At 39.1% G+C, this 16073-nt stretch overlaps 1 protein-coding gene across 1 annotated transcript; it reads right to left on the bottom strand.

Moving 5' to 3' along the window:
• Positions 1–5952: 5952 nt before the first annotated feature.
• Positions 5953–6990, bottom strand: LOC138819516 (trace amine-associated receptor 6). The gene has a single exon (XM_070011052.1). It carries the CDS (start codon positions 6988–6990, stop codon positions 5953–5955), a length of 1038 nt encoding a protein of 345 aa, XP_069867153.1.
• Between the last annotated feature and the right edge of the window lie 9083 nt (positions 6991–16073).

The following is a 16073-nucleotide window of genomic DNA, read 5'->3' on the forward strand; positions in this document are numbered from 1 at the left end:
TGAGCATAAAGAAAATGCAAGAGGGAAGGGAAGGTAAGGGAAAAACAAAGGAGGAGGCAACAATGCTCGATAGGAAATGTACTCATTACCTTGCTCATGTAACTGTAACCCCTCTGTACAGTATTTTTACAATAAAAAAACATACAAAAAGAATAGAAAAGAAAATGCAAGTCAAATCTACACCAAAAGCTCATCTTGTCTTGGTTAGAATGGCAATTACTAAGGAAACAAGTAACAGCAAATGCTGGCCAGGAAGGATATGGGGAAAAAGGGACTTTCATACAGTGTGGATGGGAATGGAAACTATTGCAACCACTATGGAAATCAGGAGGAGGTTCCTCAGAAATCTAAAAATAGACCACATTATTGTCCTGCTAAATATATATTGGAAGAAATATATATATGTGTATATACACACACTCATACATCTTTATCTACATTCATATATACATATATATGAATATTACTCAACCATAAAGACAAATGAGGTTTTGTCATTTGATGATCAGGTTATATTCTGAGTTCTCTAAGAGACATCATACTCTTCAATCCACAGCATACTCTCCTGCATCCACAGCCACACCAGGTATCTCATTTACATATTATAGGATGTTTTTTTTTGTGATAGCTTTTTCTTCTTTTTTTTTTTTTATTGTGAAAATACTGTTCAGAGGGGTTACAATTACCTGGGCAAGATAATGAGTACATTTCTTATCAAGCATTGTAGCCTCCTCTTTTGTTTCCCCTTCCCATCCCTTCCCATCCTCCCCCTGCCCCCTAGGATGTATTTATATATTATAGTTGACAACAAATACTATGATTGCTTACTCATTATTATGCCATGTAGTGGAAAACATCCTACTTTTTAGAAACATAAGTTGAATTGTGTAATTTATACATAAAAAGAATAAATACAATACAATACAATGCTAATACAAAACAGAGAATGTATTTGTTAAGTATGAAATTAATGATATATTACAGTGCTTCCTAAATGTTTTCTTTGGATAATAGTTCCATTATATAGTCCTGTATCCCGAAGATGTCTCTGTGGGTGATTACATACTTTTAGTGTGTGTGTGTGTGTGTGTGTGTGTGTGTGTGTGTGTGTCTCTGTCTGTCTGTCTGTCTGTCTGTCTGTCTGTCTGTCTGTCTGTCTGTCTGTGTGCGGTCCTGGAGCTTGAACTCAGGGCCTGGGTGCTGACTATAAACATTTTTTTGCTCAAAGTTAGAGATCTACCACTCGAGGCACAACTCTAATTTTGGCTTTTTTTGGCACCTAATTGGAGATAAAAGTTTCACCAACTTTCCTGTCTGGAATGGCTTCAAACCACCGTCCTCAAATCTCAGGCTCCTGAGTAACCAGGATTACAGATGTAAGCCACCAGCACCAGGCCAGCTACATACATTTTGAAATTGGTATGTAAACAAGATTGGACAGGTTTTTGCTGAAGTCTTATTTTTTTTTTTCAGTTCTCCTTAAACAACTTTTTTTTTGGTGCCAAGTCATTTTATTTTATTATTTATTTATTTATTTTTATTGTGAAAATACCATACAGAGGGGTTACAATTACATGGGCAAGGTAATGAGTACATTTCTTATCAAGCATTGTTGCCTCCTCCTTTGTTTCCCCTTACCATCCCTTCCCATCTCTCCCCCACCATGCCAAAGTTGTAAAGTTCATTTTCGACATAACGTCTTGTACATCTCATTGTTGCAATGAGTACACCTGTATCCCTATTTAAACACTTTGTTTTTTCTCTTCCCCTCCACAAATTATACCAACATCAAATACAGTGAAAACGGGTTATACTGTGGGGGAGACAATAGCAAGAAAGAAAAAAACATTTGAGTCCTTAAGTTGGGATTCATTTTGCTTAACATCAGCTTATCTGATCATTTCTGCTTGTCTCAGACATATACTAGTTACAAATAAGGGAAACCATGGGACCTATGTTTCTTTGGGCCTGACTTAGTTCAATTAATATAATTTTTTCCAAGTCTTTCCATTTCCTAACAAATGGGGCAATGTCATTCTTTCTGATGGAGGCATAGAATTCCATTGTGTATATATACCACATTTTCTTGATCCATTCATCTACTGAGGGGCATCTTTGCTGAAGTCTTAAATATGCCAATGTATTGTTGCTTTGCTAAGGCAGAATATGGTAAAGTATAGTTCCAATACAAGGCTGATACATAAACTTAACTCCTTGGAGAACTTTATGTGAAGACTATTTTTATGGACTCTCGTTTAGAAATGTTGGCATACGAGACAATCAGGATTATAGAAGTAAAACCAGAGCAGAGGGTGGAAGGAAGAACATTTTCACAGTAAAATGAAGATTAGTTAAGGAGAGGTGTGAAAAGTAGAACTGGAGGAGGTTGGATGCCAACCAGACTTCTATATGAGGAAGCTTTAAAGAGTGACTACTACTTCAGTGCCTCTTACTTGTTTATCTTCACAGAGTTCTTTGTGCTGTTTCTTTGCTCACAATATTCCCTCAGCCTGAATTTCCCTTCCCATCCTTATGCTCTTACAAAAACCTTTCACTATTTTTTTTTTTTTTTACTAATTTACAGTCCAATTTAAATGCCAGTTGTCATTTTTCCCTTTTCCTGCTCCCTCTCCATCTGTTTTGTTTTTTAAAGACAAGATCCGGTCTTGTAGCCTGTCCTGTCCTGGCCTGGAACTGTGACCTAGCTTGGCCTCAAACTCACAATCATTCCACTTTCAGCCTCCCAAATACTGGTAATATGCCCATGTGCCACTGTACCCAGCTGACATCTATTTTTTTTTTCTTTTGCCAGTCCTGGGGCTTGAACTCTGGGCCTGAGTGCTGTTCCTGAGCTTCTTTTGCTCAAGGCAGCACTGTACAACTTGAGCCACAGCAACACTTCCGGGGTTTTGAATAGTTTATTGGAGATAGTCTGTTGGAATTTCCTGCCTGGGCTGGCTTTGAACTGCAGTCTTCAGATCAGCCTCCTGAGCAGCTAGGTTTACAAATGTGGGGCACTGGTGACTGGCTTTCAGCTCACATCTTTACTATGTCTTTTTGGTCTTCCACCTAGATTTGAAGACCCTTTGCCTTCTTTTACGGTATCTTTTATGGATTATGGTATCTTTTATGAATTATAACATCATTGCTGATCCTGACTCCTCACAGGGCATGATGAGTTTTTGTTTTCAATTCTTGATAACACCAAACCATGAATTTGTATACACGAAGTCTTCAAAAACATTTGCAAAGTGGATAAATGAGTGAGTGTTCTCAGAGATAAATTGGAAACATCACAAAATTATTAATCGTGCACTTTATTTTTTAAATAATCTTTTTAATTTTAGAATAGTTTTAGAGTCATAGAAAAGTTGCAAAGAGAGAATTCTTATATTCCAAAATCACAGTTTCTCCTATTATTATTGTATCCCAGTTTCTCCTATTATTATCAATATTGTTATTATTTTAACTAGAATGGTACATTTATAACTAATATTCATACATTATGATTAAAATATCAATAAAAATTCCACTCCTTATTAGATTTTCTCATGTCTCTTTTCTGATTCAGCTTTCCATTCAGGATATCACAATACCTTTGCTTTATTATGTCTGTTTCTACAGTACTGGGAATGGAACCAGAGCCTGTGCCTTCTAGGCAGGCACTCTGCCACATCAGCCACTCCTTCAGCCCCTTTTTGCATTGATTATTTTCAAGTCTGGGTCTCCTTGTATTCCCAGGCTCCTTCACTTTGATCTTTAAGCTTCCTAGTATGGCTGGGGGTGACAGGCATATGCCAACTGAGCCCAGCCACTGTGCTTCTCCCTGTTATAAACATACCCTACAAAAATGACTGGAATCACAACATAGACAAGAAAATAAAAAATTATCTCAGCAATGCAAATCTTACTTCTTCAGAAGGATTAGCTATGAGCCAAAAATCTGGCAAGCAAACACAAAGAGCAAACAGGCTGCTCCCTGATTTATCTCTAACACAGAAAGTCCCATCCTGCTGCTCAGATTGGTTGAGCTCAGGTTCACAATCTGTTCCTCATTGGCTTGTTTGAATAAGGAAAGATGTATTTACATAAGGTGATCATTAAAAGACTAAGATTATCGGTACAGAAGTAATCACAAAACCCACCCTCTCTATTATTTCTGGAACAATTGAGGTGAGTTGTCTGAGATGTGTTTTAATTCCATCTGGGTAAAACCCATTAAGGCAAAGTCTTACATTCCAAAAAAGTTCTTCCTTGTCTCAAAGCAGTTCCTCTTTTCCTTTCAGCACTTGCTGATTTGTCTCAGCAGATTAATCAACAAGATCCAAGCCACTAGGCCAAAACAGAAACTTTTAAGCAACCCCTTTAGATAAAAAAGACAGTTTTTCTCACGCCTTGTAAAATAGAGAAAACAAGCTTGTACCACCACGCTCCCATTGGTTCAGATGAAGTCTCCTGAACTTTAGCCCCAGCTGGGCTAAAACTGTCCTCCATTGATTTCTGCTTCCCAAATAGCTAGGAATACAGTAAGGTTTGAATAATCATAATACATTTTACTGTCATAGCTCCTCAAGTTTCTTTGGACTGTATCAGTTTCTCAGACTTAGTTTTACTGACTTTTACTATTTACTTACTTAAAAAATTATTTTGGAGGTTATGTCTACTATGTAACTTAGGCTTAGCCTAAAAACCTTATCTTCCTGTATTAGTCTCCTGAGAACTGGAATTACAGATATACATACCCTTTCCCCCATAGTCTCTTTTGGGTGACCTTGACAGTTTTAAGAAATATTGGCCAGGAATTTGATATATTAGTGAGGATTATATGGGTTTATAGCTTTGGGATAGGAAGATGAAGGAGATAAAAGGCATTTCTCAGCTCATGATGTCAGGGGCCCGTATTAAAGATACTCTTGATTTTAACCCTAATCACCTGCTTGGCCTAGTATTTGTCTTTCAAAAAAATATTTTCACCCTGACTAATGTTATCAGATTTATTAGAGATGAAGTATTAGCTGTCTCCATTGAGCACTGGTTTCAATATGATTTAGGCATATGGCTCAGGTTTGAAAAAAGAAAACAATGAATGACGACTGTCTGAATGCTGGTTATCCATACAGACAACACATCATGAAACTTGCAAATTTTCTATTGTAATTAAACATTGTTACAGAAAAGATAGAAAACTATAGACTCTGCACTCAGAAATGGTTCTCCCTAAATGAATACATCACCTTCAGTGTTCCCGAACAGATTAATGTAATTTAGGGTGCTCCCTATGCCAACACATTTTCCCACAAGGGCAAGAAGAGCCAATAATCCTGGTATCATTTGACATCTGCTTTGTTTATCGGGAGGGCAAATAATTGACAGTTAAAGCAGCCTGGTCAAGATGATGTCAACCTTTGCAAAATCACTTCCCTTCCACCCCCCATTCCAGCATCTCTCTCCAGACTGCTTAAATTTAACTGATACCCAGGAGGCTTCTTCCGTAAAACATTGAAAAGAACAAAAGAAAGACAACTCAGTGAAAACTACACACACACATGAAATTTTTAGCAAGCTACAATCAAGTAAAAAGCTTTTCAGGGGAAAAAGAAAAGGGACTCAAAGGTAAATAAAGATATTTTCAGGGAATATACCAGAACAAAGAGAATACTGAAAGAGGGAAGAAAAGAAGGACTATGTCTTCGGGGAGTGGGTTACCTTGAGCTCTGAAGTAATTAGCAAATAAGATTTTAGGATTTATTGCTTAAGATTATAGATTTCTTTTAATTTAAAAAATTAAGATGATATATTTTGAAGCGAAGGCAAGGCTCACAATATACAAGGCTGGAAAACACTGATTTATTCTATCTAATGTAAAAATTAATCTATATACTCTTCATTAATTATCTTCCTCGATTTAAAAAAAAAATCTGATTTGGAAAGGCTAAAGATATTTTCAATTGCCTACACCTGTTCAGAGAACAAATTCATGGTTGATGAACTGTTCTTGAAAACTTGACCGCTGATGATAACTTTAATAGCTTTCTTAAACCATGGGTAAAATAAAGCATAAATCAAAGGATTCATGGCTGAGTTATAATAAGCACACCAAACACAAATCTCATAAATATAGGCAGGGGTGATAAACCCCATGAAGGCATCAACCAGCGAATCGATACTGTAAGGTAACCACGAGATCATAAACGCTATCACTGTAATCCCCAGAGTTTTGGCAGCTTTTCGCTCTCTCTTGGCCACCCTGGCTTTGTAGCTCTCTGAGGATGATTGGACTTTGCCGCCCGTGTTTTCAATCTTCTTCGCTTGCTGTCTAGCCACCAGGAAAATATGACTGTACAGAACGATCATAACCAGGGTGGGTATCAAGAAGGACAGAAAATCGATCAGCACCCAGTTTTGATTGACAACCACCTGACAGCCTCCCACGCAGTTGAGGGCCTCGGATAATTCCTCCAGCCCGTCGTCGTAGACCCCGGTGTAGAACACGGCGCCGCTGTACAGCAGGGGCAGGACCCAGGAGACGCCGATGCAAACCCGGGACACGGACACCGTGAACTTGGTGGGATAGATCAGAGGGTCCGAGACGGCGATGTACCTGTCGATGGAGATGAAGCACAGGTGGAAGAGAGACGAGTAGCAGAACGCCACGTCGCAGCACGTATGGAACGTGCAGAAACTTCTCCCGAAGTACCAGCAGCTCTCCACAGACCTGACCATGCTGAAGGGCATCACGGCCACTCCCACGCAGAAGTCCGCGCAGGCCAGCGAGGCGATGAGGAAGTGGGTGGGGGAATGCAGCTGCCGGAAATGGAGGATGGAAGTCACCACCAGGAGATTTCCAAACACAGCCAGCACCGCCCCGGCGCCGAACACTGCGTAGAGGAGGGCTCGGGGCGCAGGCGAGTAGGGCGTTTTCACGCAGGACCCGTTCACCTGCTCGTAGCAGAGCTGCAGGGCTGAGGGTGGGGATGAGTTGGTGCTCATGGTGAATGGACGCAGAAGTCCTGCCCTTGCTTTCCAAGTGTGCGATGTTAATTTACTCCTGGGGGGGGGGGGACACGTCCTAATCCATCCTGCAGGACGTTAATTATCAGATAGAATCTCCATGAATGGTTTATATGATGTATGAAAAACCTGTCCTCAGAGAAGAAATAGACTCCCACAAACTCTACCACATAAGATTACTGAGAATTGATTCAAGAGATAAATGCCTTATTTCTGCAAATTGGTAAATTTGCTCTGTGGTCATTCATATATTTTTTTATTCCCTGGTATCTCTTTTTTTTTTTTTTACCTCTAGATTTCCACTGAGCAGCAGTGTGTGATGTGACAAATAATTGTGAGGCCGATGGATCTCCTCCTCTTGATCGATGTCATTGTAACAAAACCTGCCTTGCTGGCTAAATGATGAGAACCTTCCAGATAAATAGATGCCATCAATAGGGAGGTCTCAGGGGGGGAATCCCCGTGGTACTAGGTGTGAACTCTTAAGAGTATTTTCAGTAGTGATTATTAGGAAAACAATTCTACAAAACATGTCTTCATCCTGCATGAAACCCAATTACCACCAAGTGTGTTAGGCCAAAACATTCTTTTTCCTCAGTGTATAGACGAACTACTCTTCTGTTCCTAAACATGACTGAGCCATTATACTGGATACTGGGGTTTTGTTACAAAGGTGCAGTAGAGGTGCAAGTAATCTTTCACAGGCTTTACAGATAATCTTACTTATTTTTAATCTTGCTAGAATCCTTTCATTTCAGACATTAGGCATTGAGATATTCACCTGTAATCTCAGCACTGGAGAGGTGGAGGCAGGAGGATTGTGAGTTGGAGGCCACCCTGGACTACACAGTTCAGTTCAGTGTATCATGGACTACGTAGTGAGATCTTGTCTCAGAAAAGTAGGGGCTGGGGAGCTAGCTCAGAGATAGAGCATTTGTCCAGCCTGCTCTATGTTTTCAATCCTCAGAACCACTGGGAAAATAAAAATAATCCATCTCACCATTTGTTATGGCTACCAACAGGCCAACAAGATAGCATGGAGCAGGGCAAACATGACATTTATGAAATATATTCCACGGAATTGTTAACCAGCCACAAGATGTTTAGATAGAGTAGCTCTTCTGTAGGAAAATCAAGACACTGTCACTGAGAGTCCACTTGCCACATCTTCCAGTGTACACTCTGACTGTACATTTGTTTGTGGTTCCTAAACACTTTCTGCCCCCAGTGTTAAAAATGCCAAAAAAAGAGGAATAACTAGCAGAAAGTAGAAATGTGGAAATATACTCATAGTCTTAATCCTGAAATTGTGAAATATTATAGATCCAGGAAAGGCTTTCTGAAGGAAAGGCCGGGATTCTATCTGTGCAGGGCTGGGTCCTTTGAGATAGCAGTGAACTTGCCTCTCACACTGTCAGAGGTATTAGGCTGAGATTGTATATGGCTTATTGGTAAAGTGCTTGCCTAGCACTCACAAGGCCCAGCAGTGGAAGAAAGATAAAGGAAAGAAGGAAAAAAGGAAAGGAGGGAGGGGAGACGTATAAGGATTTGAAAATAAAAACACTACTGGTCATATGATCACTAATGAACATAATTAAGTTCTTAGCCAAATATTCTTTCAATTCCTCCATCATTTTTGGATTGTTTGATTTTGTGAGTTGATCTCAATTGCTTATGTAGGAAAAATCTATGTCAGACTTTCTCAAACTTATGCTGTATTAATATAAGTTCTGATAATGCACAGAGATAGTCTTTGTGACATACTATATGCCTCTTACTGGAACCAGTAAAATCTCTGGTAGCCATAAATTTGATAGCCACAAGTTTCTGGAGACATTACTATATATCCTTTAATAGGTCAAATTTAACCTTCTTAGCATACTGAGATTATCATTCTAAGCAAAATATAGGCTTCCAGAAACATCTGCCATTTTGAATAGAGAAATAACTTTATATCTCCCCTTATCATCTTGAGATTTATTCATTAGTTAATTCTACCAAGAACATACATTCCTGTGCCTGGCCATAAAGAAAAAAACACCTGTAAAAAATACACTGGGACATGATAACTTATATGGGTCTCTAGGCATTCACACACAGTGAGACTAAAGGAGGATAGTAAGAGTGAAACATAAAGCCACAATGTCTCCGTAAGTAGTCGAGTAAGAACAGCACCACACACGTAGTATTCAGGTAAGGGGTAGGTTTATTTAGTAGACCTGCTGGGACCAGGCCAAGTTGGCCCTCCACGTGGTAGGGAAAGGCCTGGGAAAGAGAGCTGGGAGATCTGGGAAAGAGAGAGAAAAGAGCTAGAAAAGAGAGAAAAGAGCTAGAAAAGAGAGCAGGTGGGGAAGAGCAAGCTAGGAAAGAGAAGAGAAGGAAAGAGCTGAGAAAGAGCTAGAAAAGAGCAGAGAGAGCTGAGAGAGGGCGTCTGGGCCTGTGCTAGGCCTTATCTAGGGTATGGGTGGAGAAAGGTGTGGCCACATCAAATTCAGATGTGACCTCAGCGGATGCAGATGTGACCTCTTCCAGGTGTGCCAGTTGCCTAGGTAACACAGGTACTGGGTGGAGACTTTGCTGTGAGGAGGCTGGAGTCTGCTTGACATCCAGGAGCGGACCTTACACTGATCATATAAAATAAACTCATATTTATTGAAATGAACTCCATGAAATGGAAACACGAGATTTTAGATTTACTGTTTTTGTTTTTCCTTTTGTTTGTTCATGTATCTGTCTTTGGGGGAGCAAGGAGGAGCACAGAAATGGAGGGATAAAGAATGAACAAATGCAGCAGTGGTACTCACTAGACACTCTGTTGAAAATGAACTATACAACTTGTGGGTGGGAACAGGAGGGAAAACTGAAGAGAGCGAGGGAAGGGGTGACATTATTCAAACAGAAAGGTACTTACTCTTTATCTGACTTATATAACTGTAACCCCTCTGTACATCACTTTTACAATAACAATAAAAATGCATTAAAATAAAATAAATAACTAAAAAAACCCCCAAACCCACATGTGATTTCTATGCTCACACACCTGCAGTCTTGAGAGGGAAACAAACCTGAAACACATAGGCAGGGATGGGTGTATGAATATCAATGATGATTCGCCCTATAAAAGCAAATGGAAATGCTTCTGAGGGCCCAGGAAGCAGAGTGACAGATTCGGGCAGGTAGGGAATATATGCCACTTACGTATTTATAAAATGTAAACTATTCTACATTTTTATTACAGCACCTAAACTTAATAGAGGAACCCAGGTTAGTTTATTCTTCCATGTTTAAGCCTAGTAAATAAAGAGTGCTTCACTCAGTGCTAGGGGAAGTTGGAAGTTCTTCCCAAATTCTTCCTAAAATTCTTGCACATAGATAACTCTTCCACAGTTCATGATCAGACTATATTTTGCAAATTGGAATAGGTCTGGTCAAGCCTAGACGGTGTTCCTGTTTCCCTAGGGGTTTTTGATTCTAACACCCAGGACAGAATTCACAGGCAAACTTTGGTTCTTGCATCAGCTAAAGTTTTCAGTGTCATTTCTACAATCGATCTTTAGTTTACAGGTTGTGAACTCTTCTTCAAACACAGGTTCCTTAACTAGGCCATCTCCCCAGTGACTGATAGTGTGAAATAGTCCTCATTATGACCATGGTAAGAGAAGGAGGTGATAATGATACGCTGTGCTCATGGCAGGGCCCAACTCTCAGAAGACTTCATGAGAGGAAGGGGAGAAACGTACACTCCCTCTGTGGATTAAAGCTGGAAGTAACCTAACCCAAGGCAGGGTCAAAGTGTTAAACTGCAAATGAAGAGCAGTGGGTATTGATTACAGGCAATCCATTTGTCTAAGTAATAGCCTAAGTAGTTCAGTAACTTGGTGTATTACTGAATCATCTTGATTTATTATTGGCCCAAGCTGAGTGTGACACGTATTCCTTAAAAATACGTATTAGCTGCTTATGGAATACCTTGAGTAGAATTGAAGAAAAAGCAAAAATCTCCCCCCTTTCTGCCTCTAATCACAGCCTCTAAGTCACATCTTCCACATTCATCCCTCTGTCAGCTCCTGGCATGACTCATCCTTGTCCTGTCACTGTCAGTGTTAAATAGTTTTATCTGTAGGAACCCCAGTTAAAAATGTTGATCTATACCTTTTAGGACATCTCTGCATTCCTATTCCCATGAGGCGTAAAGCTCCATGGTTTGTTTTTAGGGAAAGTAAATGCTTTTTTTCCCCCTCCTCCTCCTCCTCCTCCTCCTCCTCCTCCTCCTCCTCCTCCTCCTCCTCCTCCTCCTCCTCCTCCTCCTCCTCCTCCTCCTCCTCCTCCTCCTCCTCCTCCTCCTCCTCCTCCTCCTCCTCTTCCTCCTCCTCCTCCTCCTCCTCCTCCTCCTCCTCCTCCTCCTCCTCTTGTCAGTCATGGGACTTGAACTTAGGGCCTAGTTGCTATCCCTGGGCTCTTTTGCTCAAGGCTAGTGCTCTACCACTTTGAGTCACAGTACCACTTCCAATTTTTGAGTGGTTAATTGGAGATAAAAGTCTCACAGGGACTTTTCTGCCCCAGCTGGCTTCAAACCTGGCAGCTACTCAGCCTCCTGAGTAGCTAAGATTCCAGGCATGAGCCAACAGCTTTCAACTTTATGTTTTTCTTTAGTAAGAAAAATATTTTAATCAATACACATGTGGAATATGTAGAACTAGCTTTTAGCTGATAGTGGGTCTGGAACTCAGAGCCCTGTGCTCACTCAGCTGGTGTTCTAGTACTTAAGCCATTCTTCTAGTCCTAAGTCAATTTTTTATTCCTGAATGATATGTTTTCTCTAATTTAGCACAACAGCAGCATTTGTCACAGGTAGAGGTTTTTAAAATATCAAGGTCATTGTTTTTGTGAACTCAAGCTGTATTGTGTTTCTCAAAATCATGTCCTAGAATATCAGAAACATATTTTTTTGATGAAAGCTGAAACTCTGTATCACCATTTTCTATGCATTCTTACTCTCTACTGTCATTGTTTCCTAACTTTTATAAACTTCTTATACATATTCAGATGTACACATACCCTCCCAACAAGAGATACATTTTCAATTTTGATTTCTCAGATGGGGAGATAAATTGACTTGAGATATTTAGTGTCATCATCCTTATATGATCTATAGACCAAAGGGTGTTTTCTTTAGAGAATGGTATGAACTTGATAGGTCTGGCAAAATCTCTTTCCATACTCCAATGATAACATTTGCCTTTGCATATCATGAATTGATTTCTAACCTGATATACAAGAGTTGTAACTTCAGCATATACTCTGTAACTAAGCAAATGTATACAAGCAAATCATAGCCATCAACCTTCAGCTAATCTCAGGCTGCCAAAGGAGCAGACCATGTCCATATAGGGTAAATACTGGCTGCTGCCAATCAGGTTGTTTCTGTTTGTGCTAGCTATGAATAGTCCACCCATGTGGTGCAGTCAGGCATTCAGAAACATCTTTGTACTGGCATGCTAGATAAAACAAGTTCCAGAATCTCTCTCTCTCTCTGTGTGTGTGTGTGTGTGTGTGTGTGTGTGTGTGTGTGTGTGTGTGTGTGTGTGTGTGTGTGTGTGTGTGTGTGTATAATTTTTACTTGTTTTTTAAACAACAATTTTGTAAGAGGCATTCCACCCATGATTCTGAACAGGATGTATTTGGGGGAAATGCCTCTGGAAGTAAACTCACATCATAGTAACGTATAAATAATTGAAACACCCAGGCTGTCTAGAAGTAGAAACTTCTCAGGTTTAGAAATAGATTGTACTACTCACCATAGACAAACAGAGAAAAGTTATGACATGAGATTGTGGTTGAAACTGAAGGGGTATTTATGTTTATTTACCTGAGAAAATAGTCTTTATTCCCAATGTTGCATTGCTAGAGCACTATCTTTATATTGTCTCTTACCAGTGCACTTGCACTTGCAATTTAGAATTAACACTGTGAAAAATTCATTCTAAGGGAATAATAACTTAAATACTATCATTTAAAACTTCCTCTGGGGTTGGTTAATTGTTGTAACCATTTCCTCAGAATCTATCTTAAATTATATCTTGTTCTTACAGGTTGACCCATTGCAACAATGAGAAGTACAAGATGTGATGTCAAAAAACAAACTTTACAATTTTTGGGAGGTGGTGGAGGGGTGTAGTTGAGGAGGTGGGAGGGAAGAGATGGTAGGGGAAAAACAAAGGAGGAAGCAACAATGCTTGATAAGAAATGTACCTTGGTCATGTAACTGTAACCCCTCTGTACAGACTTATCACAATAAAACACTTAAAAAAATTATACCTTGTTCTAAAATGATCCATTTTTAGGATGTGAGGAATAAAATTCTTTGCAATTGTTTCCACATTGGTACAGCCTATCTAAATCAAGGAAGCATGCAGGTATCCTTAGGTGGTATCCTAGGAAATGAAATTGTTCCATAACATTTTTAAGTACAAAATTCCCATCACGGGCAAATGAGTTTTTATAAAACTCAAGCACAACTCTTGGTAGTAAGCTTAGAAAAACAATGACCATGTTGATAAAAAAGACACTGTGTTCATTTTTAACTATTTTTAATTGTAATTCATTTAAAAATGAATGCATTCCTAGGTAGTTCACTTTCAGGTCTTAAAATAACTATATAGAATGTATAGGCCTATCTATGAAATGAATAGTACAAATATTGTTGGAAATATCCTTCCTGGTTCAATTTTATTCTTCTTGAAAATTTAGTCATATTTATTATTCCAACACACCAATCCTTTTTTGTCTGATAAAATGATGGAAGCTAGGTTTACAGGCAAACTCACATTCCTTACAAAATCACATTAAATGATACAATTCCATTTTATTAAGGGAGATAGTAGCTACTGCTTCAGAACAGGACCTTCTTCCAAATGTGTCTGTTTAATTTTTAGATTAACGTTCAGATTTCCTAATTGAACACCGGGAAGACAGTATGACCGGATGCAGTACACACAGCAAGGGCTGCTCTTGTGATGGGTGAGGAAGCCCTTGGGATACTTTCCTCAACAGTGGTCAGCTTCTGCATTATAATTAAGCATGGGTGGCATACAGGAAGGAGCCAGATGAGCACAGCCAGATCTTGCAGGATGATTCACAGCAATAGATAATTAATGATTAAACATTGGTTATTACCCTCTCTTTGAGCATTTCAGCCTTTGTTGTTTTGGGCGACACTGAGGTTTAAACTCAGGGCCTTATGCTTGCTAGGCTGGCATTCTACCACTTCATCTCTGCCTTTAGCTCGGCTTGTTCTGGTTATTTTCAAGACAGGGTCTCCTTCCTTGGAATGACAATCCATTAACTTTAGGCTTACACCATCATGTTTAGCTTCCCCATTGCTGGGGGTGGGGGGCAGGAGGGAAGGAGTGGGAGGAGAGGTTTCTCAGACATTTTGGCCTGGGTTAGCCAAGAACCAGGATCTTTCCAATCCCATACTCCATGTAAGTTGGGATAACAGGCATGTGGTGTCTACTCAGCTATGGGTTGACAAGGGGGTCTCATGAACTTTTCTTTCCCAGCTCACCTGAAATTGTACTTTCCCTAATCTCAGCCTCCTGAGTAACTATGATTACAGCAGTGAGCCACTAGGATTTGTACTTCGCAGATACCTCTAACAGGCCAATATTTTTAACAATTTGAAGTGTTTGAATTGTTACATCTAATTTGAAGATCAGCACTGTCAAGTTAAGTGAATACATAGATTTTATTTACATTATTCCCCGAAATTCCACTGAAATGCCCCCTTAAAATATATGAAGCTACGGGAATAAAATTGATTGACAAAATCAGAGAAGAGGATTACTCATTTCAGCCCAAAAGAACAGAAAGTGGTAGAGTGAGATTTGAAGCAATGCTTAGAAGGAGAGGTTGCACCTGAGGGCTGAGAGAGAGCCTCCAGCTTATGTCCCCAAGGCCTAGTCCCAGTGCTGGAATACCGAGATACTTGAGGAGTGTGACTAGCGTCTTACATTGCTTCTCTATAACTCACATTACTTGAGAGACACGATGCAACTTAAAAAAGTATAATATACATCATTCTAAAAGTGTGTGCCTGTTATCATGCTATGATAAAAGCAGGGTTAGGGAAAATGTGGGAAAACATAGAAAGTCTTGACTTGCAATTTTTCTTATGTCTCTTGAACTCAACCACCAACATCTTACAGTTTGAAATAAAAGTACTATCCATGAGGAAGTTCAAATAAAATCCTTTTATAAGAGTTTGAACATTCAAATACTTCAAGATTAATATGTACATGGGTTGTGTCTACCATCTACCTTGACTCATAACAATCCATACAGTCACATTTGTTTATGTAAGCATGAACATAAATTATGCTTACATAAATTCATTAAAATGTTTATATATTTAAAGAAAATATTCACTTAATTCAGCAAACATTTATTGACTAATCATTATGTTCCATGTCTAAGGGAGGTCCCAGGTTTAGTTAGAGATAGAAAGGAGAGCAAGAAAGGACAATTTTTTTTTGAGGAATAGTTTTCTGGGAATACAAATAGGCACAACAGCTCATTAGAATGCAAAAATAAAATAACAGCCTGGTTCCTAAAATATAGGAAGCTATATCCAAATATACCCAGATTCTCTTGTGTGTTAAACTTTTATATGTAGGGAAATTGACTAGGTATTGCAACATACATGAGCTATTAAAGGTACATAAGCTTCACAAACATGATTACATTGCTATTCAAATGATTTGATGATGTTTTTGGAGAAAAGTTAAAGACACTGTGTAATCTCTATAAAGTTCAGGGTAAAGTGTGAATTTGAATTTGTTAGGAGTTAGAGCAGAGGCTCAAAGGATCCAAATGATTAAACAGTATACAATAATAAGATCACAATTTTGCTTGATTATGCAACAATTCTGTACATAGTAGACTCATTCTGACTCTCTAACTGTACTTCATTATTTTGTTAGGAAATCTTGAACTTGCACAATCAATGCTTTTCCCCATGTGTGTATTATGACTCTATATTTTCCCCAATCTAAAGCAAAAGC

The sequence above is a fragment of the Dipodomys merriami genome, unplaced genomic scaffold (genome assembly GCF_024711535.1).
Source record: "Dipodomys merriami isolate MVZ:Mamm:240054 unplaced genomic scaffold, mDipMer1.0.p SCAF_8, whole genome shotgun sequence".
Classification (NCBI taxonomy): Eukaryota; Metazoa; Chordata; class Mammalia; order Rodentia; family Heteromyidae; genus Dipodomys; species Dipodomys merriami.